Source organism: Triticum dicoccoides, chromosome 5B (genome assembly GCF_002162155.2).
Source record: "Triticum dicoccoides isolate Atlit2015 ecotype Zavitan chromosome 5B, WEW_v2.0, whole genome shotgun sequence".
In the NCBI taxonomy this organism is placed as follows: domain Eukaryota; kingdom Viridiplantae; phylum Streptophyta; class Magnoliopsida; order Poales; family Poaceae; genus Triticum; species Triticum dicoccoides.
The window spans coordinates 606,549,517-606,575,047 of NC_041389.1; the positions used below are offsets into that span (position 1 = coordinate 606,549,517).

Below are 25,531 nucleotides of genomic sequence, written 5' to 3' on the forward strand. Positions count from 1 at the left end.
TGACCTCGGTCACCGCTTGTGCATTGCTTGTGTGAACCTTTCATTTCTTATTTTGATTGGGTTGCTATTACACCTAGTATGGCCTTAGATTACTCAAGTTTTCCTTTCCCCATACTTCTCAACAAAACTCCTTGGCAGAGTCTATATCAAATCATATTTGTTGGCCCCTTCCACATCTCTCCCCTGCCTGGTCTTGTTGTCCAGTGACCGGACATCCGGCTCCTCAGCCGGACATCCGGGCCCTGGAGCAAAATCATTCTGAGCTCAAACTGCAATCGTGCACTCTCAGTGGCCGGGCATCCGGGCTCTTGCCGGACATCCGGGCCTTGAACATTTTGCCCCTTGACCCCCACATGCCGGATATCCGGGCTTATTCCTGGATGTCCGGCCCGTTGGTGCTAATTCTTCTATTCTCTAACCTCTATTTGCCGAATATCCGGGTTGTGTCCCAGATGTCCGGCCCGTCGCCAGCAGCCGCATATAACTGGGGATGGGCGTGGGATTTGGGGGTAGTTCCTCACTCACTCCCGTCCATATCCCCATCTCACCTCACACTGCTGCCGCCGCGCAGCCATCGCTCCGGCGCTGCCCCTCTCCTCTCCTCCGACCTCTGGCCCCGATCTCCTGCTCACGGATTCTCCTCTTCCCGATCTACGATTCTATCCAATCCATTTCCTAGGTTGTGGTGTGAATCCATCGGGGGGGGGGATCGGATTCATCGCCTGAGTTCCTCATGGCGCGTACCAAGAACTGCGGCCCAGATTGCCCCGAGCCTTCTTCCAGGGGTATGGATGCTATCTCTCCTCCATTCTACTTCTATGGTGACCGAAAAAAATCTTAGGGCTTCACTCTCTCATGCATATCTTGGCGTCTATGGCCCTCTTGAGTTTTGGTGTCTCTTGCCTAAGCCTAAAAATATGTCAATGAGCTTGGCTAATCAATTTAAATCATGGACATGTCACATTTTTTGATCTACCACTGGACTTATTCTATGGTCATGCTCAAAAATGGCCATCCCATTGCTTAATTTGTTTTATCCATGTTCATACTTGTTGGCTCCATCTCATCGGGATCTCTCATTATCCATTCCAGTTGTTTGCCAGCAAGGCTCAACCGACTCCAATGAGCATGCTCGGCCTAAGAAGAAGAAGACCACCACCACTAAGAAGAAGAAGCGGGCACCATCCACTAGTCCGTCGGCCTCGGATCCAGATGATGCGGACTATGTTGGGTAGGAAGAGGATGTCGGTGCACCAAGACACTCCGTTGGACAGTCCAAGCCTAGTACTAGGAGGGCGCCGGTGCCTCAAGTTCATGGTTCTGCAATGCCCGTTGTCCATGGTCGTCGCATCTTCATGGAGCTTCCTGACAGCGGGGATCGCCCCCCTCACAACTTACAAACTGTGGGGGCAGCTCAATATCTTGTGTTTCATCGGGATGTCAATCAATATGAGATGGTGGATGATGCGGAGGATCCTCGGTTCCGGACTCGTATGCAGCAGGATCTCTATTCCAGTTTCGTCCGGGGGCGTGGACTTGCTCCTCACTAATGCTTGGATCTCAACTTCCTGTGTGAGCATCCTGACATGTTTCCTAACAATCCGGTCAAGATCATTGATGATATGACTCTTGGTCCCGTAGTGACCTTCATGTGTGATCGGAATGAAGCTGCCATTCTACAATTCTATGCCACCTATTTCTTTGGTCCGAACAACACTCTCACCTGGATGACTGATAACACTACTCTGAGCATCACCTATGACAGGTTTGTTCAGATTTTGGGTCTCTCCGGTGTTGGCCATTGCATCCACAGTATGGATCCTGAGCACAAGCCCAAAGGGATTGACGCTTGCTTGCCACTTATCAAACCTACCTCTCAGCTCACTAAAGAAGAACTTGCATATCCACTCAATGAGGTATCTATCTTCCGTGCTCCTTACTACATCCTCTATCAGTGTGTGCTTCACACTCTCTATCCTAAGAAGGGAGATCGCTCGAGGGCTTACAACTATTGCATTGACTTGATGGTTCGTATGCATGACAAACCCACTGAGCCTCTGGACACAGCCCATTTCATTTGGCATGAGATCCGTCTTTGCAGTTTCATTCAGACGCGCCAGTTTCCTCATGCTCCATTCATTCGGGCTCTAATTGATCACACTGCTCCCTTTGAGGTGGTTAAGACTGATGTTCATTCAATTTGGAAGCCTGCTCCTCACATGCGTGTGGTGGCTGCTGCTCAGACTGCTGCTCCTACTCAACCTAGGAGGTCTGCTGGTGGGACTCAGCCCGCTGGTTCCTCTGTTCCATCTTCCTCGTTGGCTCCTCGTGGACGCGTTGCCTTGTTCATCAGCAGGGCTCAATCTGCTATCATGAGGTCAATCACTTTAAGTTGTCAGCAGAATCATGATGTTCAGAAGTGCCTCATCATCTCCAAGAATCAGCTCAAGCAGCGCCTCCGTAACCGTGGGAGTCCCATGAGTGATGATGATCCTATTCCCGCGGCTCCGTCCACCTCTACCTTCTATTTCCCGTCTCATGACGAGTATCCCGAGTTCTTTGTTGATCATGATGACATCTGCCAGGAATGACCGAGTCTGTTTAGTTCTTCGCTCCTTTTTACTTGTTGCTGTCAAAGGGGGAGAAGTAGTATCTTAGTGTGGTCATACTATGATGTATTGGCTATTTGTGTTAGCTCTGCTATTATTCAAACTTGTTATGTTGCTACCTATGTTATTATCTTGATCATGTGAGACTATGTTGTTACCTTGTGGCTATGAAACCTATGTTATTATCTTGATCATGTGAGACTATGTTGTTATCTTAGTATCTTGATCATGTGAGACTATGTTGTTACCTTGTGGCTATGAAATGTTTTTTTAGTCCATGTGTTATGGTGGTTTCATACGTGCATGTCTCTCACATATATATCTCCTGGAGATACATATGCATCCTAACATATTCATCTCATGCTCACAATGAGGGGGAGCCAAATACAAATAGAAACATCAACATACTCTGTATTCTTACTCTCATGTTTGTCAATGCTAAGATTATTTATTGCAACTGTGATACTACATGTGTGATTGTCATCAACAAACAAAAAGGGGGAGATTAAAAGAGCAATCATGCCCTTACATCATGTTTTGATGTTGATGACAATATACATGTAGGGGACTAACAGTGGTTGTTAAGTAAATCTCAGGTGTTAGTCCCCGGTTCATCGAAGTGTGTGTGGATCAAGAGCATACAAAGTCATTTTACTCAAGGGTGAAGCATACAAATTGATTTCATATTTGTTTTCTTGAGTATAGGATCCCGCACTATTAAGAGGGGATCGATAGGGTTAGTTAAAGGCTTGCTCTTGCCACAAACCTCATTGCCATACATGCACATGCTAAAACCTTTTGTTTCTGTCTCTTGGCTGCCGGATGTCCGGGCCTCACACCGGATATCTGGCCTTCTTGCCGGATATCCGGGCCTAGCCATCGAGAGAACTCTTGTGTGCTGCATTGCATGATGGATGTGCGGGTGTTTCCCTGGATGTCCGGGCCTACCTGACATGCCGGATGTCCGGGCCCTATCCCGGATGTCCGGCCTCCACTACCCATAGAACAGCTGAGGTTCTGTAACCTGTTTGTGATCACGACGGATGTCTGGCCTTCTGCCGGATATCCGGGCCTTCCTGATACGTCGGATGTCCGGGCTTGGCCCCTGGATGTCCGGCCCCTCTGCTTTCTGTTCTGGTTCTGGTTTTGTTCCTCGAACCTTGGCAGGCCGGATGTCTGGGCTGCCCATTCACTTACACTACAACAGCCATAATTGTGCTCACACTATATATAGCCCTTCTTCCCCACGGGAGAGGGCTCACCACTCACTTTGAACAAACCTTAGAACACATTTCACTCTCTCTCTCTCTCTCTCTCTCTCTCTCACTCCTACACACCAAATCTTAGATCCCCAAGGGATTTGAGAGCATTTGAGAGAAGTTGTCCAATCAAATGATAGATCCACTCCTTCTCCTTCTTTGCACCAAAGGAATTCGTGATTTGAGCAAGTCTTGAGCTTTTCCCCATCGTTCATGTTACTCCTGGAGGTTGGAGACTCCTAGGCGGTAGGAGTCTTTCGGAGAGGAATCGACCTTTGTGATTACCCCCGGAAAAGTTTGTGAGGGTTTGGAGACCACCCCAATGTCTACCACTAGTGGTTGAGAAACGCCTTCGTGGTGTTGTCTCAAAGGGAGAATAGGGTGAGCCTTCGTGGCGTTGGTGTGCCTCGTGGTAACATCCACCTCTCTAACGGTGACGTAGCTTCCCTCCAAGGAAGTGAACATCGGCATACATCCTCGTCTCCCGGAGTTGCGGTTGTTCCTAACCCTAACTCTCTACTTGTGGTTACTTGTCTCTTACCACTTACTTATATCATATTGTGCTTGCTTCCTTACATACTCATGTTACTTGCTTAGCACTTAGTACTACTCTTGCAATTGTTAGGCTCACTCTCATATTCCGCATTATTGCCTAAAATTGCTTAGTAATAATTAAAATTTGTAATTGTACCTATTCACCCCCCTCTAGGTCCATCTCGATCCTTTCACTTATGTCATAACCCTAATGGGTAGTAGGCCCTTGAACACCTTTTGGCTGCTTATAAGGCTTCAAACAGTCATCTCCTCACAACCCACATAAGGAGTACATCCCAAAATATCCCACTCCCTCTGACTCATGAAACGGGCACCACCATGCCAGCTTCCTTGTAGCAAGTGTGTAGCTTCTCATTTCCTAATATCTTCGTCATCTGATCTGAACTATTGTTGTCTGTACGAATATTCTCAAGTTGTAGCAACTTGGAACTTGCAACATATGAAATCCAATGGTGCCCCACATCAATGTGTTATGCGCTCTTTAGCTCCCCGTCCATATTCAAGTGTCATTACCGATCCCTAATCAAGAACTCTTCTAAGTCTTGCACCGGTCACCCCCTCCGTCTTCCTCCTTGCTTTCCCCTCTTCATCATCTTCTCCCTTCCTTCTCCTTTTCCCCTACCTTCGCGCCTTTTCTCATTGCACAAGTCGGCCAGAGTCTTTCAGGTGTTGGAAGGAAAAAGGTGAAAACAAAAACACAAACAAAAAGGCAGGAAATGCGAAAAATATGTACACTGTCCCATCATCTCAAGGCATATATGATTAGGAGGCACTCATGTTTCCATGTATGAAACATTAAATGGACTAAGAAAAGGAAGATCAACTGAGATTGAGAATATGAGAAGAAAAAACATACAAACTGGCATGCTTACTGTTCTTCCTTATCCTGTTGCTTTGATCACATCTTAGGCCTATATAACGAACGCTCATTCCCGTTGATTTTATACTTTCACTTCACGATGTTGGAAACCATCACACTTGCTATTAGTACAAAATTAACCCGAGCCGCCATCTATATGTTTGCTACATCATCGCCCCACACTCCTAACGTGTGATCTGTGTTGTCGTCCCCATACTCTTCTCGATTCACTCCTAGCCCTTGTGTTGCACCATTGCCCCACCCTTCCCGACACGCTCCTAGTCCTAGAGCTGTGTTATCCTTGGTAGCACCCCGACACGCTGCTCCCCTTCCAAGGCCCCTCAACACCGACATGTAAGATTTAGGCGGAGTGCCCGGGGCCGCAGCCCGGGCAAGGAAATTTTTGTAGCGCCAAGTATATAGGTTTTAGTTTCGGCCCGGACCTAGCCCAACTACAACCTTTCGAGGAAACAAGGTCTTACACTAAGACTAAGTCATACATGACACTCGATCCGCAAAAGATATATATCACTCTATGCGAGCGTTATTGCATCGATCACCAATAGGTGCGCCAAGTAGTTTAGCCCACTAAGCGCTAGCAATCCCAACAGTTTTATGGGATGTGTTCGGTAGACTGCACCTTTTTTTTGCCTCTTTGCATATGTCGCTCACCTTGGTTTGTAGCCTACATTGCACCAGTGAGCAGATGATGCATACTGCTTGCTCGCCTGAATTTGTGCTTTCAAGGGTGGCAGATGCAAATCATAATTGTTTGGCTACGTGCAATGTGGTATTCTACTCACCCATTCCAAATCTAGTGAACTTACCACCTAATTGCACCACACTTCACATCAACACACCACATATCAGCATTAACACAATTAATAGTAGTCCTACACATTACCAGGCAATTAGCAGTGTGCACTACAACTAAAATTGAAGTTTTAAGACATCAGGCGCATCCCATGTCCCTGCAAAACGTTAGGGTGTTGATCTCTATGCAAAATATACAGTTCACTAGAAACACAATGAAAAATTCAGATAACATGACACAGGACATGTAGCGGGACTAGAGCGCACGAGGCCTGGCCACCTTAACACAGTAGTGCTTGACGCATCTGACTCAGCATATGGTTGAGGTGTCGACACTGTAGAACTCAACCTTGAAGCCGATGCTCGATAGCTTCAAGATGAGTAGGTCACCGAAGATGATCTAGTGCTTCTTGTAGAAGTAGTCCCAGCCCCTCGCCAACACCATCTCCTCCTATAAGTCTATAACATCTACACCTGGACCAAGAACTCACACACTTGTTTGCATAAAGGTTGACGATGCATGGAGGTTTGATGACAAGCCACTTCTTCATCTCGAACCAGAAGGCCTTGATGATGATGAGCGTGGCAATGTCTTCGGCGTCCTTGATGGTCACGTAGAACCTGAGTCCTGGCATGCGGGCAATCCCCATGCATAGGCTTGACCATCTCGACAATCCTGTTTGCCCTCTTTTAGCCATCTGTTGTGGGTAACCATGTCCTCAATGTCCTCCGCACCAGCAATGACGTGGACCCCCTAACCAATGGTGTCCTACTCCGTTTTAACAACCTTGTCAGTTTAGAGGATGATAGTAAGTAAGCAATGCCACTCATGGCACCATAACAATGCTACTGATGAGTGCACCATAGGAATGCCAGTAAACAATGTTCAACCTTTGTTGCCTGGGCCCGGTCTGCTTCACCGCTACAATGTTCAACTATGTGTAACAGTGTAAAAACACTACAGTCAAAAAAGGAATACATCCACACGCCCCGGGCCTAGGCCCCCTCGGCCTGGGGCCTGTCTCTGTGACTGGCTGCCAATGAGGATAGGAGTGGGGCAGCGCAGTTGAGGGTCGGCCATCAGAAAAATCATAGGGGCAGTGATAGAGCGAGAGAGAAGGAGCGTTGTGTGAATGGGAATTGGGCGGTGACAGAAGAGAGGGGATAGAGTTATAGAGTTATGAGATGCCTCGCCATCTCTTACTCTTACCAGCACATGCTGGCGAGAGGCACGCGTGGCTCTCACGAGCCTGGCTTGGAAAAAACGGCCAAGTCGGCTGTTCCTCCCTCAGTCTGGTCCATAAGTACTTTAAGATTCATGCAACCGTGGAATGCATGCAACCCAACAAACCAAACACCTGATTTTTGTACTATGCGGGACTGTTGGGCCTCCTGTAGGCTACCAAACGCGCCATGAAGCTTGTGTCTTCCGGTTTGGGAAGATTCCATCTAGTTTTGGAAAGCCTCCAAATGTTTTTTTCTTCTTTGTGTTTCTTTTCCTGGTTTTCTGATTGGTTTTTCTCTTACTTTTTCTTTTCATTCTCTTTTCTTCTTTTTCTTTACCTTTTTTAAAGTCATGAATATTTTTTGCATCCTTGAACTTTGATAAAATTCAAGAACATTTTCTAAATTTTGTATTCATGAACATTTTTTGAAATTTTGAACACTTTTCAAATTCTCGAACATATTTCCATATTAGTGAACACTTTTATAATATGGAACATTATCTGGATTGGTGAACATTTTTTCAAATCTGTGTTTTAAAAAGAAAAATCATGTCCATTTTCCAATTCTGTGATTTTTTTAAAAACATTCTGTGAACATTATATGAATTGGTGATTTTTTTCCAAATCTGTGAATATTTTTAAAATTCATGAACAAATTTGGAATTCATGAAGTTTTTTAAATACATGAACAGTCTTTTACTCTATTATTCAGGAACTTTTTCCAAATGCGCAAACATTTTATGAATGATTGAACACTTTTTGTATCAATGGATTTGAATTAGCATTTTTTATAATTCATGAACTTTTTTCAAATTTATTAACATATTTTGTATTTCATGAACATTTTTTAAATTCACAATTAGGTTTGAATTTATCTAATATTGTTAAATTCATGGATATTTTCCAAATTCGTGAATATTTTTTGATTTGGTGAACATTTTTTGAAATGCAAACATTTTTTCAAATGCATGAACAGTTTTTAAAACCAATTTTTATATTTTGTAAACTTTCCATCTTGTCTGGAATTATTAAATTTATGCACGTTTTTAAAATGCATTACTTTTATTTAAGTTAAAAGAAAACCACTCACAAAAACAAAAAGAAAGAAAGAAGTGAAGAAACGAAAAAAAGGAAAAGAAACTCCAGTACGCTCCCACACACTGGAAGACCAACGTCCTGGGCCAGGCCCATGTAGCAGCCAGCGATGCGAGGGATACACAGCAGCACCCCAGTCGATCCCTGCGCCCCACCCACGCATCTCCGGAGGTCGCGCGACCGCCTCTGCCCCCCCGCCGCCCGCCGCCCGCCGCCCACTCCGGTCTCGCTCCCGGCTGCCCCCGCTCGCTGTCCGGCTGCTTCGCACGCCCGCCTCCGCGCGAGCGCGAGCTCGACCGCGCCGTTCCCCTACTGCGCGCAGCAGTACTCCCTGCCGGCCTCCCCCCTGCGGCCTCCACCCAGCCGCCGGGTCGCTGCCGCCCCGCCGCCGGTCTCGCTGACTCGTGCAGGCACAACGCAGGGGCTGCTGGCCGCTGCCTACTACTCCGCTTTGGGCAGGGTAAGCCCGCACCCCACAGGGTAATTTCTAATTTCTAGGTTCTATAAACTGACGCATGACGTTCTAAATCAAGGATGCATAGTGCGTTGAACTTTTGGATTGAAATTATGCATACGCATTGGATTTACTCAAGTTGATGTGCTTTGTTATCAGTTTCGTTTCATGCTGCAGAAATGGAAGATGAAAGATTTGATACTCTTTTGTATCTCCATTTACTAGTAGTATCTTATTGTAGAATCGAGCCTTATTTTTTATGCTTTTGTTATAGGCGTTTAGTTATGGCCCGGGTTTTTCTCTAATTATGGCTCCTTCAGTTTTGGTTCCTACGCGAGCATGTGAGATATTACGCCGGTATTTGTGACTTGAACTTGTAAAATCTTCAACTTATTTGTTATTTCTCCTGAGTGGTTGGCAGATGAATACATATGTGGGAATGCGAGTCTGCTTGCAAATAGTTCTCTACCATGTCAGAATAGTCAATAGTGGTACCGAGGTCTATTCATTTAGGGAAATTTGCTGTTTTGAATAGAAGCCGATTAATAAGAGAGATAGGGCAATTTAACCCTTCGCATATGAAGGAAGGAAAGGGTAAAAGATCCATTACATTGGACCAAAGGGCATAAAATCAAATCATCCATTCTCTCATCTGATGAGTGTTTGATATCAAATTTGAATTTTTTTTATCTCCATTCAGTTAGTTGTGGAGTTATTTGCTAGTACAGATACCCTACTAAACTATTCCAGACATTGTTTGATCCGGTTCTTCTTCAGCGCAGGCCACAGAAGATCAACCTCGGTTGAGCAAATAGGAATTTGTGCCTGTGATTCTGTGGTGCGGGTGCAATTCCAGAGCCTTCTGGGTCCAGCTGAACTCCCTATGCCCCACGTTTAGTCTTTTCCTGCATGGACCGGTGCAGGATCTGGTGGCCGCGCCAGCAACATCAGTCTGAATTGGAGTCCGTCTCTACCAGATATCTCCTGTTCGGATGGCTCTTCCCCCATGCGGGATCAGTCGACATTGTTGTCGCGGCGTTCGTCTCCGAGGGAGAGATCTTGCGGTCTTTCCCCAACCTCGACACCTTCCAGGTCAGTTATGGCAGCAAGTAGTACAAATGGTGCTGTTAAATGTACTTTGCTATCTTATTCCATTTATATGGAGGGTGTGACAGTGGCCAGTGTGGTTCATTTTTTATTTCTATGAAGAGCTTTGTTCTTTTAGGGGAACTAACCTAATTTATTGTGTAATGGGTCACATAAGAAGGCAAACAGTTTTAGGTGGTTCTGCCCGTTTATTGTAGCATAATAAACTACGATGCAGAGAAGTGTATGGCATGCCGCGCTTGGCAGAAGTGTAGTAGGCAACCAAACTAGACCTATTTTGTTTGTTTGTTGTAAAGCATAATTAATTTTGTTACATTGTTGACTTTTAGCTGCACTGTTACACTGTTAGAGTCAATGAGATACACACATGTCTTCTTTATTTGAAGCCCCTTCGCAGTTAAAAAAATATGCTGGAGCTGTGTGCTGCTTCATGGTTAAGCAGGCTGAACCAGTCCCTGAATTGCTATTTATTAACTAGTGATGTATACACATGCTTCTATAACAGCTAAGACTTCGGTATAGGAGTTTACTGAGTTAAAATCCTCAGGAACCAAAGGGGTACTTTTTGCAGGGATGGCCTTATCCTGGAGTCACCTGATCCTGCTGGTTTGTGTTTCACTAGTTGAAATGCATTACCTAATCCAACAAGTTTGTGTCTGGTTAGCAAAACGGAATGAGCTCATTCGGGGACTAAAGTGATAGAATCTTCCTGCATGTGCCCGAGGCAAGATATTAGCGGGACTTGTTGATTGGGGATGTTTCACAAAGATTTTAATATGACCCTCTTCCATCCCTTGAAATCTGTAGATGGCATTATTAGCTGAATCTAGTATAGGTGTGTTCCATAAACTAAACAACCCATGAAGAGGTAATGACCATATACATGTTATGGTCAGGCGGTTGAATGTGTTTCTTGTAACACCAACATCGTCCTGAATGAACTTTATATGTCTGATGAAAGGCTCTGAATATTTGAACCAAATATTTTTTTTATTCCAAACAGCTGACTTGGAAATGTTGAGGACAAATATGCTGGATGTTTTCTACACATCCCTATACTATTTATAAAATATGATAGCTTTCCCTTTACAAGTACTGATTAGCCTTTTGTGGCGGGCTATTTTATAACCTTTAATCTTATATTTTACTTAGATTCTTATCGCAATGTCACATGTTTTGATACCAAGACTGTTCCTTGATTACTGCAATCTTCCATTCAGATACTATAAAAAATAGAGACATACATTATGAGTATGCATCACATGCTTGATACCAGGACCATTGCTTGATTATGAATAACTGTTTTTAGTTTTTTTATTGATGGCTGCATTGCTGAATGTTTTCTCTCTTGGTAGACTGCTATCTTTTCCTCAAATAAAAGGATGCCAACAGTGCTACAAGAATCTGCAGCATTTACCATCCTTGGGGATTGTGTTGTACATCTTCCAAGAGATTTTGAAGGCTGCTGTGTTAAGCAAAAATATCAGCCGTTGCGGGCTCAAGTTGTTCAGACACAGCATTCTGACACAAAGCAAGACTGTTCTATTGCATTTAATGGACCATTGGGAATTGAAGATCAAGACCAAAGTGAGAGTAATGGAGAATGGGAATGTGATTGTAGTGTATTAGACGGTTTTCTGGATACTTACAAGAAGTCAGTAGTGAAAGGTGGTGACTGGGTGCACTTCTGCTGTAAGCTTGACAAGAGCTTGAAATGCAATCTGAATCAAATTCCAGTGCTTCACCATTTGCATCTTGATGACCAGAAGGCTGAAATTAATCATTGCCACGTATGTAAGTCAACTCTCACTTCTGACATCCTTGTGGCAATCATAGTTTGAATCATTTTAATTTATTTCCTTCAGTGCTGTTCAATTGTTTTACTGTGATCAGTTACTTCAATTCTGTTCAATTTATGTAGGTCATACTTTATGATATTCCTGTTGCTGGTAGAAACCATTTCTCGCTGGGTGAGGATGCACCTTATAGGATGAAGTCTCCCTTCAAAAAGCCAAATTGGATAAATAATCTGCAAAAGAGAAGGCCATTTCTTGATTTGGTATGCACCTTGATGCTTTTACATGTTATTACAGTTTATTTTGAACAACTAGATAATGTGGTCCATGTTTATGTTTGAAGGATCCGATTGTGTTGGCGCTTAATTGTTCAAATTCAGCTAGATTGTCAGTTGCTTGGAAAACTACTAATAACAGTTCTGCGGCTCATTTCTTGTTTGCAACTGTGTAAGCATCATCTTTTATCGATTTTCTCTGATGGACACTGTTTTCTTTTTCTTCCTTTGTCCTGACTGCTGATTGTTTATTCAGGTTTGATGCCTTAGTTCAAGTGGTACAACATTTGACAGGAATAATTTTAGCTTCAGTATCGACTATTATCTACATCTTCATTCAACTGTTCCGAAAATGTTTGAGCCATGTCTCTGAGCACTTTATATTACAAAAGGTTTTCAGACACTCATGGAAAAACATGCATCTCCGTTGTTCCCAAATTCTCTATTGGCCGATTTTCCTCCAAGATACTTCCCTAAGGTAAACTTGGGATGCCTATGGTGCTGCTTAATTTTACCATTATAACTTAAGTTACCATTGACTAGTTATCTTTTCTAGAGATGTCAAATGGTGTTGCCAAACTCACTTAGCTTCCTTGCTTTATGATAGCTGATGACTGTATTTTATTTCATCTTCTTGATTCATTTAACCTTGATGTAAAGAACCTTTGTGCTTCCCCAATATTAAAAGTTGAGATTAGATATATTAGCTGTTAATAGTGATGATAAAATAAATTATTGTTAACAATAAGCTTTTATTGAGCTATCCTTGGTACATGATTTGAGTATGTTACTGCTTATACTCTGCAGCTCCTCTGTTAATGTCGAATATGCACACAGAGCTGCAATCCAGAAGCATGCTTTATGGTCAAATATTATCATGGATCTTCTGATGGGTTTCATCCTTGGAGCAGCACTATTGTTGAACATGGAGACTATTTGCTCTTGGATTTTTGCTCTTCTTCACTACATGACAGATGCTGTCTTGAGATCTGGTTGTGTGTGGCTGATGGGTGTTCCAGCAGGCTTTAAGCTGAATACTGAGTTAGCAGAGCTTCTAGGCATGATTTCTCTGAATGCAATCCAAATATATTCTACCCTTTGGTTCATGGTGGGAGGCTTCCTTAGGCATATAATTCAAGGCCTTGCATTTTCTGGAATTCTTTTAGGCTTCACGGTTCCTGTTTCAATCTTCATTGACATTATCCAGCTTGCGACGTTGCATGTTACCATGCTTCAGTGGTTAATCTCCTTAATATATTCAAGGCAGATTCAGACAGTGACATCATTGTGGCGTCTTTTCAGGTAAAAATGTTGGTTGTTGATGGGTAAATGCACCTATGATCATATGAAGTTTTTGTGTTTAATTACTTTACAATATAAGAAATCTCGAAAAGAATTCATGGCACTAGAACTACATGTGTTGTGCATGTAAAAATTCTGCAAAAATATGGTCATATATGTGCATCGTCCACAGAAGACAACAAATCACACTTGTAGCACAACAGATTAGTCATACATTTATGTATTTTGTACAGTGACATCATCATCATGGTTTTGTACCAAATTTTACATGTATACGTGCTTAACTGTTATTTTACTATGAATATTTTGCTTATTTTTTAAAATTGTGCATGTGTACTTTTTTAGTGATGGGTTCATGTGACCATGAAAACTGCACTGATTCTGCTTCCTTCATTCATATGACATTTTTGAAGTATAAAAATAGCTTGTTTGCAACATAAACTTGATTGTGGTGTTGAATGACTAGTGTCAGATAATTAGTTAACTAATAATCTGTAATTACCATATTTTGTTGTAAGTTATTACAGTAGTCGGATTGTCAGATATCTAATGTTTAGAAGCAAGTTATGGAGCCAGGTCCCTTGTAGATGGAGATAGAAGCTAATAGCAAGTTGATTAATCTTATGGTGGAAATCTAGCATTTAGAAATATGTTGGGGAGCCAAACTCTTTTAGAGACGACACAAAAGCGCTAATTATTATCCCCATAACATCTCAATCTTAAACTTTGAATGATGTTCGTTTCTCATCTTGCTTCATTGCTGTTGTTATTTTGATGAAAGTTAATGTTATGAATTAATCAGTTTTGGAGATACAAATGAATGTGTGGCAATTGGCAACTAAACTCCCAATTTCTTTTGTTTCTTCATTAAATTTTTTTGCTGTAAATTTCTTGTAGACTTACTGATATGTGCTTGTATTATTAACAGAGGGCGCAAGTGGAATCCTCTTAGGCAGAGATTAGATAGCTATGACTACACGGTTGAACAACATGTGGTTGGTTCACTGTTGTTTACACCAGTCTTGCTTCTTCTACCCACAGCTTCTATATTCTACATATTTTTCTCTATCTTGAGCAGCACAATCATCTGTTTGTGTATAGTGTTGGAAACTGCAATTTGTATAATCCACTCCACTCCTTACGCTGCGGTAATTCTATGGGTGACGAGGAGGCAAAGGTTTCCTGCTGGATTAATGTTCCTTCCTATGTCATCGTCATCTGTATCTACTGATGATGATGCTCTATCAGTTGAATATCATTCAACCAGTTTATCTGGCGAAAGGAAAACAGATGAACCCATCCATGTACATTCAGTACCACTAGTTTCAGAACTTAACTGTAACTATAACACCCTCGGTAAGCTGTCTCGTTACATTTTCATCTTATGCTCATACCCTACTTATTTGTTGGTGTAGTATTACTATAGAAGTTAGCACTATCTGTTCTATTTTTTGTTCAATTACTTTCAGTAACCATTTCCTTCTGAACCTGTGTCGGTGCCAGGCCTGTTGTGTTGTTATTTTTTCTAACACTTGCAATTTCTATCAGCTGAGTTGTTTTGAACATAAATGATGCTAAATGCAGGACAAGTAATCGGGCCACATTACCAGAAAGTTTTCAACGGGATTGCTCTCCCCTTCTGCAAACAACTGGCACATGGAATCCTTAGGGGCACAAGGTTGCTACTTATCTTGTTGTTTAGGTTTATTCCTTATTATGGCATTCGTGACACTATCTTCTTTGTTATGCCAGGATACCTACAACGCTGCATCTGCCGTCGTCTCCACTGCCCTGGATGCATATTGGCATTAGAGAATACTGGATGCTTTGCCGTCGCGCAACCAAGTGGGGAAGGAATTAAAAGTTTTCCGCTTATGATTAACTATTAGTCGCTCAGAGAATTTTGCTTAGTTGCCACCGTTTTGCAGTGGATGTTTCGCTTTAGTTGCCTTAACACAGTAACAAATGTTGGTAGTTGCCAAGATGTTGCGTTGTGGACTGCTTTGTAGCACTGATACCATTTGTAGTTGAGGAATCGACACGTAGGAAATTAATGTGTTTGTTACAAGCATACAAGTTCTTCACGTGAGCGTAAATGCCTTGCAACCAACATACATGTGCTTGTGCAGGTTAGCACTGTGGTGCACTCTCAGCAAATGGGGTGACATCACTCAATACTTAAGTTTGGTGGTTAGTGTTATTTAGAGTTTGTTATAACCTGTTCATGGTGGTGAAAATCCCAGATCGGTTTGATGGCCCGCTAGTAGAACAAAGGGAAACCACAGACCAGAATGTAACTTGGATTGGAGAAGGTGAGCAACAAAAAAGGAAGGATGGGATACAGTGAGTGTAGGTGAGAGTTCACATAAATCTCCTTTTCTATGGCATCCAACCTCTTTTAAACCCACCCTCATACACTTACGAATGTGATACCTGGTTCATAGACTACACACACCTAGACCCAAGTCTTGCGGCTCACTCCATTGGTTCTTAATGTGGACCCCTCTAGATCTCCGTGTTCATTATTGACATAGCGACGCTCATAGGTGACCAAGGCTTGCAGTCGGGCCTTTGGTGGTGGATCTTACCCATCCAAATATAACCCTTGCACAATATATTGTTCTGATGCCTTCCAACCCTAAGTCTCAGCATTTTTCCCTCATCAAAACAAAAAAAGTCAACACATCTTGCCTTGAATGTGTGGAGCCTAAACTTATTTTACCCGGCTATACTTCAAATAACTGTTTCTATCATCTACTTGGAACCCTTCATCGTATTTCTCTTATCATATATACATTGGGTCAAGTAGAATTGTATCACATGGAAAGAAGCGACGATATGATGGAAGATGTTATATAGGGGGTGCCCGTGTATTAGAATGTGTGAGAAGAGAGGATATATGTGAAGCAGAATCCATGAAAAGAGATGGTCGTGCAGTACACAGATAGTTTAATGCAGAACATTTCACATAATGAGAACCACGCTGGAAATAAATTGCATCGATGGTGGTTGGTGCTGAGCTCGGTTTAATGGGTGACTTTGATTTATTTTTTTCATTTTATTATGTTCTTTGGGCGGCATTTATGATTTCCAAAAGAAGGATACTGGAACCTGACGAGTGAGAGGCGCAATAGCTCCGCAACCGTTGCTATGCTCAATTTTATTTGTTTACTTTGTTCATAGTTGGAGGTAGCATAGCAGCAGTAGCTACTCTCAGCAGGTGCCTTTCGCCGTCTTTTTTGTTTTGTCAATGTCCAACAGCTTAGCGTAGTAATCGTTCCAGATGTATGATAAGAGAGGGACAAAAATTAATAGGACCCCAATAAAATCTGAACGTTCGGATTTTAAGCATTTCATCCTGAACGTTTTTATATGGCAACTTTAATTAACGCGAGGTGGCAACTTTAGTTGTTAAGACATGACAACTTTGTCCCAGTTTGTTGTTTTGTCAGAAAATTGCACTGTTACCAACCTCACGTGAACTAAAGTTGCCATAAAAAACTTTCGGGTTGCCATGCTTAAAATCCGAACGTTCTGGATTTATCATTGCCGAATTAATAACATGAACACATGCCTGTTCAATGCAGAAGCTAGATCACTGCAGCTAGCTATTTGGTACATATCTAGAGACATTTTGCTAATTCGCTTATTTGTTCGTTCTAAATGTCGTGTCATGGAAAAAAGATCGGGCACATTTACAAAAATAAATAAAACCCCATGTGTAGAGATGCTATGCACTCAGGAGCCATTTTTCCCTAATAGTAACCGTGCGGGCATATCAGTTTTCAGTTTTTCACATAGAAAGTTTTGCAACAGCAAATGTCGCAAGAAAGACATATTTTCCCCAGACTGAGGTGCTCGTCGCTCGCAATTTCATTACCATGAAATTGATACAAAACGATACATAAATTCAGTTTGCGATTACTCATACTTCAGTTCCTGCTTTTGGAAACGAGGACATACCTGCAATTTCAACACTAAGACATCATGATCAAGATTGCTTGGAAGTTGCTGCTGGCATGTGCATGCTTGAATGTTAGCCTTGCTGATCACATGACAAAACGGTGGTCTACTATCATTTCCTATAGCCGGTTGGCGTTATTTAGAGCTTCTTAGAGCCTGTTCATGGCGGTGCACTCTCAGCAAGTGGGTTGGCATCAGCCAGTACTTCAGTTTGGTGGTTGGTGTTATTTAGAGTTTGTTAGAACCTGTTCATGGTGGTGAAAATACCAGATCGTGTGATGGGCTGATGGCCCGCTAGTAGAATTAGGGGGAATAAGAGATCAGAAGGTAACTTGAGACCGGAGAAGGGGAAGAACATAGAAAAAAGGATGGGATACAGAGAGGGCGATGAGAGCTCGGATAATTCTCACTAGATCGGAATCGCGCCTTGGCGCAAGGGTGCCGGTGTCAACGTTTTGATCAAGCATGTAATGCTAAGTAGTAGTAATTCACGTTAAGCGTATGTTATTAAATTTATTATCACTGAGAGTGCCATGGCGCTCAGATAATTTGATTTCATGCCCATGATAAAACAAAAGTATTTTAGCTTGTTCAAGAGCAACAGGACATGAAGTTCAGTGTAGAAGAGTAGAGCCAGTGGCAGTGAGATTACAGGTGCATAGAAAGTCACATGTCATAGGACACATAGTTTTACATGACAAACACAATAGTTAATCCATTGAAACATGACTAACACAGTAGTTAATCCATTGAAATACATACTACTGGGCAAAAGAAAGCATCAATTACATCTTAGATAAGATAGTAACTTAGATAGCTAGCTCGATGTACCATTATATTTGACTCAGTCAGATCCCTATATATAGAGAGAGATTTGAAAGCTGTGGATCACACATAGAATTGGTGAGGCTACTACACATGGGACATAGATATATTGCAAAATGATTTCGCAGACTGATGTATCCTTCCTTCTGATTGGCCATGTTGACCGTTTCCAAATAAATCTTTGCGTGCAGTGTATGCAAATTTGGTCCTAGCGTGTTCGCTGTCAAATTGTTTAGACAAAAAAAAAAGAGTTATCCTTCTTGAGTAATCACCACCCAAGATCCATACACATATTTTAGAATATACCTTGTCTCTATGGAGTGTGGTCATCCGCCGCAGTTTGCATTTCATGGAAACATAGCTGTCAGGGGGTGCTATACATGAGATTTATTAATGGGCTCATGAAGAACCAAATAAAACAATCCGAGGAAGTGTCACACACCGACATTTTGTCGAGCGACTTGGATCCAGCAGCGGTGGAGAGAGAGAGAGAGAGAGAGCACACTTGTCAAAGGACTTCATTGTCCACTTCTGGGGACACGACCTGGTCCAAGACGGCATGGTCCTGCTTCCACCGCTGCTCGTGCTACTGAGCGATGGGGAGGCAACAACTGCTTTGAAATGTCGTGGTGGAGGAAGTGGCGAAAGCTCTCCTCTTCATGGCGCTCTTTCATCGACGGCGACACCTCCAGCCGGTCGGAGCAGTGTTTCCCAGAAGTCTCAATGGTGGGTACCTCTCTGCGAATCAGCGAGAACTTATTTATTAATAGCATCTAGTATAACAAAGGTTTTGTACAAAACCCAATGGATATACAATAGAAGCAAAGCGATGTGGGAAGATATGGCCGCCAAATAATTTTAGCTGAACAAAAGGAAAAATCCTCAGCACTCAAATATACTTAAGTTTTTAGTCTCTCTATCAGATTGCACACATGAGCATAGACATTTGGCCCATATATCTAAGTACTAAATCTTATCCATATAAAGTAAGGCGGTTCTTACCACAAAGTCAATCTTGATGCCATTACAACAAATAGCCATATGTAGCTGCTTTTGCACAAACTAAGTACCAGCACATATATACTCTTACTCTTGATATGAAATAATCATATAGAGAGACAGATGACGTACTTTCTCATTTCAACATGGATTAATCACAGATCATCCCAAAAAGTGTAGCTCAAGAAGATAAAGAATATGTGCATCCAAAAGGAAAATCAAGTAGGTCGCAAAGTACCACATGTATCACCAGTGACACATGCGCATATCAAATAATCACAGGCTAGCAGATAGTAGAGAATAAATTATGCACGTGCAACAACAACGCCAATCCAAGTTGGTCGCCTGATGGTAAACGTGCTGGTCTGGAAGCAAACCAAGGATGACCTGCTCCCAAGATCCATAGCAAAGCTCATATTCAGAAAGGAAATGGACTACTAATACCTGCATTAATATGCACAAAAGTTTATATATTGTCCGAAAAGAGAATTCAATTCATAAACTGTAAACACTTATGAGTGAAACTTAAATAGTCCGTCCAATGATTCTTAACAGCAATCCACTTGTGACATTTAAATCCTAACTAATCAGGGTAATTGTTCTTTTCTGACAAAAAAGGGTAATCATTCTTAATAGCAACACACAACTACAAAACCAAGAAAAAACTTAGTAATTCTAACAGGCATGAATGAATAGCAAAAAGGGAACAGGACAGAGAGATACACACATAGAGCGTGAGGCATGAGATCATCACAATAGCACCCCATGTTCAACGAATTGCAGTTCTGGCTTACCGCTCACACTGCATCCACGACTCTGTTGGTTCACTATATGGAGCAGCAAAAAAAGGGGTCAGAGCTGTGTGCATGGACATCTGTGACATATGAACCTGGGATGAAGTACCTGAGTGCACGCGCAACGCGAGTACAAAGGCTGATGACCCAGTAGAGCAGCGGCGTGAGCCGCGACCTGCGGTTCTCCAGTCGACGGAGACGGCACCCATCAGCGCTATCGTGCTTGACCCCCACGCACACGCTGTCGCTACAGTTCACCTACGAGAGAGCCCGGGAGGAGGCGCCTCGAATCAAACACATTAAGAAAAGGATCCACTCATGAACGAAAAGTCACTCTAATGGGCTATTACAACAAAAATAGACTACATTTAAATTAAAATGGGGCTACCTTATGTTAAATGTCTTCTCCTCAGATGGAATTAATAGGAGTATTTGAATAGATGGTGAATTGATTAAGTTAAATGTCTACTCTAGTGGAGCAGTTTTAAGCCACTAACTGAGAATGTTCAGGTTCTAAAAATGTCAGGTTTCTAAAAATGTCTAGGTTTGGACTTGTAGTTGTACTTCACAATTCAGGACAACATGGATCTGACCAGCAATAGAAAAATATAACAACAGAAAAACAGGGCACCACAGAGCTCTACAAACTGAAAATTATACAGGTTGTCTCATACAGTAAAATTATGGAGTTGGATAAGACCTTTTTGTGTTACGGTCTTTCAGAAACGACAATACAAGCTAAATCCTGGACAGTAAAATGTTGGGACCGGCACCCTCGCGCCAAGACAGTAACACAAAATATGTAACAACTTTGGATACAAATAAAAATGTTCAGGTTTCACTGCATAGTGGGCCCAGATTCACCTTTCCTCGATCATATAACCTACCCCCGTCATCTCTTATCACCAGATCAATCTGTTTATACAGTAGAGCTGCCCTGGTTATCACTCAACAAGAATGACCATCCAAGGACAACAACAAGCATCACAGGATCAAAAAGGGTTCTAGAGACAAGAGGGAGGATCCAACTTGATACCCGCAGGTGCCTCGATTGCTCAAAGGCACACTAATTCCAGCCAAGGTAATCATCATCGCCCAAGCACGAACACCACTTGAGCATAAAGAAGCAACACCTTTAAATACAAATAAAAATGGTTCAGGGTTAATTGCATAGCCACCACGGACACCATCGCCGGCGCCGTTGTTCTTCCGCCCTCCTCCGTGGCCACTGCCGCCGTCACCGTGGTTGGTGGGAGCCACCTGTGTGGGAGGGAGGGAGGGAGGCAGTTGTAGGAGCGAGTGAGAGAGGAGGCGGCTAGGTTTTCATTGTAGGAAGCCGCGGTCATTTTATACCCCCCCTAAGCGAAATGACCCAGATGCCCTGGTGCGGGCACGGTATTTACATTTTGTTGCAACTGGAATTTTATCCAACGGCCCAGGTCGATCGGGGTCAAAATTGGATGGCTCACGGCGATCGGGCTCGAGATCGGATGGTCGGTATCACGAGGGGCTTTCGATCGAACGGCCCAGAGTCGCTGAGCTATGAGGATTCAGGGTTAATTGCATAGGGGGCTCAGATTCACCTTTCCTCGATCATATAACCTACCCCCATCATCTCTTATCACCAGATCAATCTGTTTATACAGTGGAGCTGCCCTGGTTATCACTCAACAAGAATGACCATCCAAGGATAACAACAAGTATCACAGGATCAAAAAGGATTCTAGAGACAAGAGGGAGGGTCCAACCTGATACGCACAGGTGCCACGATTGCTCAAAGGCACACTTATTTCAGCCACGATTAATCATCATCGCCCTAGCATGAACGCCACTGATCAATCTAGCAAATCCAGGAGCATAGCTATAGGACCAGGGCATCCACATGTAAACCAGAGCATCACATGAACTCCCTATGATAGCAACTAAACATGAACAGCATCCTAGAAACCCTAAAATGGCATGGATCCACAACTATAGAGCTCAAGTAGGAACTGATGCATGAGTAGGGCATAGAGCATCAACCAGACGAGCGCCACATCAATATAGCCATGGCCATGTCCGATATAGTAGCCGAAACAGAGGAGCAGGAGGAAGATGGACCTCACCGAGAGAGGTTGTAGCCGAGGCAGTACTCAGTGCGCGCCGGGATTGCGCCTGAACGCCATCCAACCGGTAAGGAACCGCGTCGGAGTTGCGCCTTGCACCGTCCCGCCGACGAGCACAAATGCATCAAACAACCTGTGTAAGAAAGGCATCGTTCTTTATCAGAAACAATTATTTAGGAATTACTATTTAGCACAAAATATACACACATCCAGCAGCACCATGAATTCAGTTGCAGAAAGATACCACAGGCAAGACACAACCATCCAAGAAATGAAATATCCAGCACCATATATGGTTTATAATAACAGGTTATGAGGACATCAAAAACAATCTGCATGCTTATTTATACATGAAGAGGATTCATAGGTAAAATATATCATTTCATGCTCTCTTTTTTTGAACAAGAGCACACGTTCAGATTCAATTCTTACTCAAAATATCATATATATTTATCAAGTGTGAGTAAATAATATATAATTAACGGACGGTCAAAGAAAGCATCTCCTCAGTATATCCTGCTAAAGCGGAAAGGGTGAAACGCTGAGATGCAAGGAACATACTCATCTTCACTTTAAATCATAGAAGATCTAGCAATATATAAGCAATGCGCAGTAGCACACTCACAAAACAGCAAACATATATTTATACAAAACATAAAGATGCATGTTTTTGAAAAAGAGATGAAGGTTATACCTGCAATGTGATCCTGGTGAACCTCAAAGATAAAGAGTCACTAACCAATTATCCTTGCAAGCTTATGATCTGCAATCTCTTCTAAAGCTGCATAACATGACCGTGTGAGCCATGTAAAAGCAAAAGAGCAGATGTAGATCAAGTTGATACTTGATACTTTTATATCCAACATACAAACAAACATCCCTCCTCCATGGAACCTAGCTAGACCACTAATTCCAAAGAAGCCAACACCAAAAATCTCCGTCTTTGGAATCTACCTAGACCACTGATCCAAAAAATCAAAAGAAGAATGATACAAAAGCCCTCTTCCTTGCAACCTACCTAGACCACTGATTACAAACAAGCCAGCTAATTGAATTCTCTTTAGTTGTACACTGTTTGATAGCCTAAGTAAGTTTGTTAGCACTATGCTGCTAAAGTAAGTTCTTCGCCAACATATAAAAATTGAAAATGACTAAGAAAAGAATATATGAATATTCTGAATTGGTGTATTGCTAAAGAAAGTTCTATCACATAAATAAAAAGGCCCAGGGCAAAAAAACAGTCATGCTGCAAGTGTAGATTGATTCACACTATTGCTGCATACTTAGTCCACACTATTGGGAACACTCACATGCGACACCATGATATAAGAAAAAAAAAGTACAAACACTACTACATAATTTCACAGGGCAAGACCTATACAGAAAAGTACATATATGTACATCCTTTCTACAACTTGCGATCTTGTCTTATAAACCTCAATCAAATGAAACTTGACAAATAGAAAACAAGGAGAGGGGTATATCTCACCCAGCAAAACAATTGATTCACCACACCAAAATAATTACTTTTCATCTCCATGACAAAGTAGAATTGCCTGAAAAGCTATGTCTATATTTTACACAAGCAACATTGATAAAAGTGGAAGCTCTAGTTCACCTACAATAGACAGATATCCTAACATGGACTAAAAATATATAATACCAAAAGGCTTACCAATCCTTCAATTTTTGAGAAGACTGATAATATACAGAAAGAAACAAAACTTGCGTGGGTGCTATAACTAAAATTATCCAAACTGGTCACCAAAGAGATGGCCAAAGCTCCATATTAAGAAAATCAAGAAAATGCTTGATCTTCAATATGAAAATCAAGAAAATGCTTGATCCTAAAATGCACATTCTAGAAGAACATCTATATGAAGTACACCAAATTTTCACCACTGCAGCTTCTAGAGAGTTCTGTATCGAAATTAGATAGTATCTGCAGAAGTGCAAATACCGTCTTGGTTGCTGCACGTTCATCTGGTCTAGTTGGGCTTGTTAGGGTCAGCATCAAGGTATTTCATATGTCTATCTGAACCCAACATGTATGTAAATGCCACAAGGACTGTTAATTGTGAATTCTTGCTTACCAAACTATCATGATGTCATATTATCACAGCTACAAGGGCTGTTAATTGTGAATTCTTGCTTACCTATGGCTCCTTAACATTGTTTGGTAGTCCATTATGCATTGGGAAACCATATTGAGAGGGAGTCAAGGGCCAAATCATTGAGGGAGTTAACTGTTTTTCCTTAATTGTATTATTAGGAGCACTGTGTAAAACTGGACCACTTCTTGGATGACTCGCGGTTTAAGCATACGGCTCGAATTAGGTCCTGGCAAAAACAGTAGCTTTGTCAACAATCAGAATATCCTAGAAATTTGTTTAGTTATTTGGCCAACAAACCCAAAAAATCATGTACCTTAAATTCCCTTTTCTCTTGCCTGGCCGAAGGTCACTGACCATCACGCGCATCGACCCATTTTTCTGCAAGCCTCACGAGGATAACAATGTATGGAGTATGCTTGTGCACAACAGGATCTTTGTCGCATATGTCGATCGACCTTGCAAATCTGAGAGTCAATAGCAAGTCAGCAACGAATATTTCCCTAAGAACGAAATAATTATCATGCAACTTGTCCTCTAGCTGCTGTTAGCATAAATCATGAGACTAAGAGCACCAACATAGTCCTCTTCCTAATTTTTTCGTCTGCTAAATCAACATAGAAGAGAAATAGGAGCTTACCCATCTTCTTCTTCCCAACAACTCTGGAGGACTGCATCTCTGCCCCTTAGGATCCAACCCCCCTGCAAATGACAAAATCAACATATCAAATCACAAGCAGACGAACTGGTAAATCCGTGCGAGAAGGAGAGGGGGGATGGGGAAAGTGGTGAGGGCACTCAGTGGTGGCTTCGCATGGCGGATTGGAAGCTGCTCACCTCATGTCGTCTTCTTCCCGGAGGTGCAGTAACTCGAGGACCATGGTCCGCCACTCCTTCAGCCGACGGCGACGCCACCAGGCAGATCCGCTGCTCCTCCCGGTGATGAACACGTGATAGAGGAGGAGTAGCGGGGGAGGGGGAGGTGCGCTCCTGCCAATGGGTGGTGGTGGAGGCGGCCAGAGTTGACCTCTCGACGGCGGCTGGCCAGAGTTGCGGGAGAGGGGGTCGTGGGCGGCAGGGCGGGAGGAGCATCGGATCCGGCGCACGGATCCGGCGACCGCTGCGTGGCGCCCATCTCCCCGACGCGGTTGACCCGCAGCACCCACGCCTCGGGTAGGTGCCAGCAATGGCGTGGCGGCGATGGACGGGGAGGATGGCTGGCGGCGTTCCTCCTTCCCTGCCGTGGGAGCCGGGGCCAGGGCGGGGCGTTAGGGTTTGGCGGCGCCAGATCGGAGGAGTGGAAGGAGGAGAGGGAGGCGCGGGCGGGGAGAAGGCCGGGTGGCGGCGGGGAAGGAGGAGAGGGAGGCGCTGGTGGGGAGGAGGA

At 42.9% G+C, this 25,531-nt stretch overlaps 1 protein-coding gene across 3 annotated transcripts; it reads left to right on the forward strand.

The window, feature by feature from the left end:
• Window positions 1-8,623: 8,623 nt before the first annotated feature.
• LOC119312008 lies at window positions 8,624-15,465 on the forward strand. 3 transcript variants are annotated; one of them, XM_037587729.1, is made up of 10 exons: window positions 8,624-8,876; window positions 9,653-9,962; window positions 11,333-11,767; window positions 11,899-12,036; window positions 12,117-12,220; window positions 12,305-12,526; window positions 12,856-13,350; window positions 14,279-14,706; window positions 14,935-15,028; window positions 15,103-15,463. In XM_037587729.1, exons 2-10 carry the CDS (start codon window positions 9,780-9,782, stop codon window positions 15,209-15,211), a joined length of 2,208 nt encoding a protein of 735 aa, XP_037443626.1. In that variant the 5' UTR covers window positions 8,624-8,876; window positions 9,653-9,779; the 3' UTR covers window positions 15,212-15,463. The 3 variants fall into 3 exon arrangements, with proteins under 3 accessions (XP_037443626.1, XP_037443624.1, XP_037443623.1); XM_037587727.1 differs by having other exon boundaries at window positions 8,624-8,896; window positions 14,935-15,465; XM_037587726.1 differs by having other exon boundaries at window positions 14,935-15,465.
• The last annotated feature ends 10,066 nt before the right edge of the window (window positions 15,466-25,531 follow it).

Bases quoted from the DNA above. Each gene is read 5' to 3' on its own strand.
- LOC119312008 (XM_037587727.1), top strand. From the start codon at position 9,780: ATGGACCGGTGCAGGATCTGGTGGCCGCGCCAGCAACATCAGTCTGAA. The intron at 12,221-12,304 runs GTAAGCATCATC...TTGTTTATTCAG, and splicing joins CATTTCTTGTTTGCAACTGT to GTTTGATGCCTTAGTTCAAG. The intron at 13,351-14,278 runs GTAAAAATGTTG...TATTATTAACAG, and splicing joins TCATTGTGGCGTCTTTTCAG to AGGGCGCAAGTGGAATCCTC.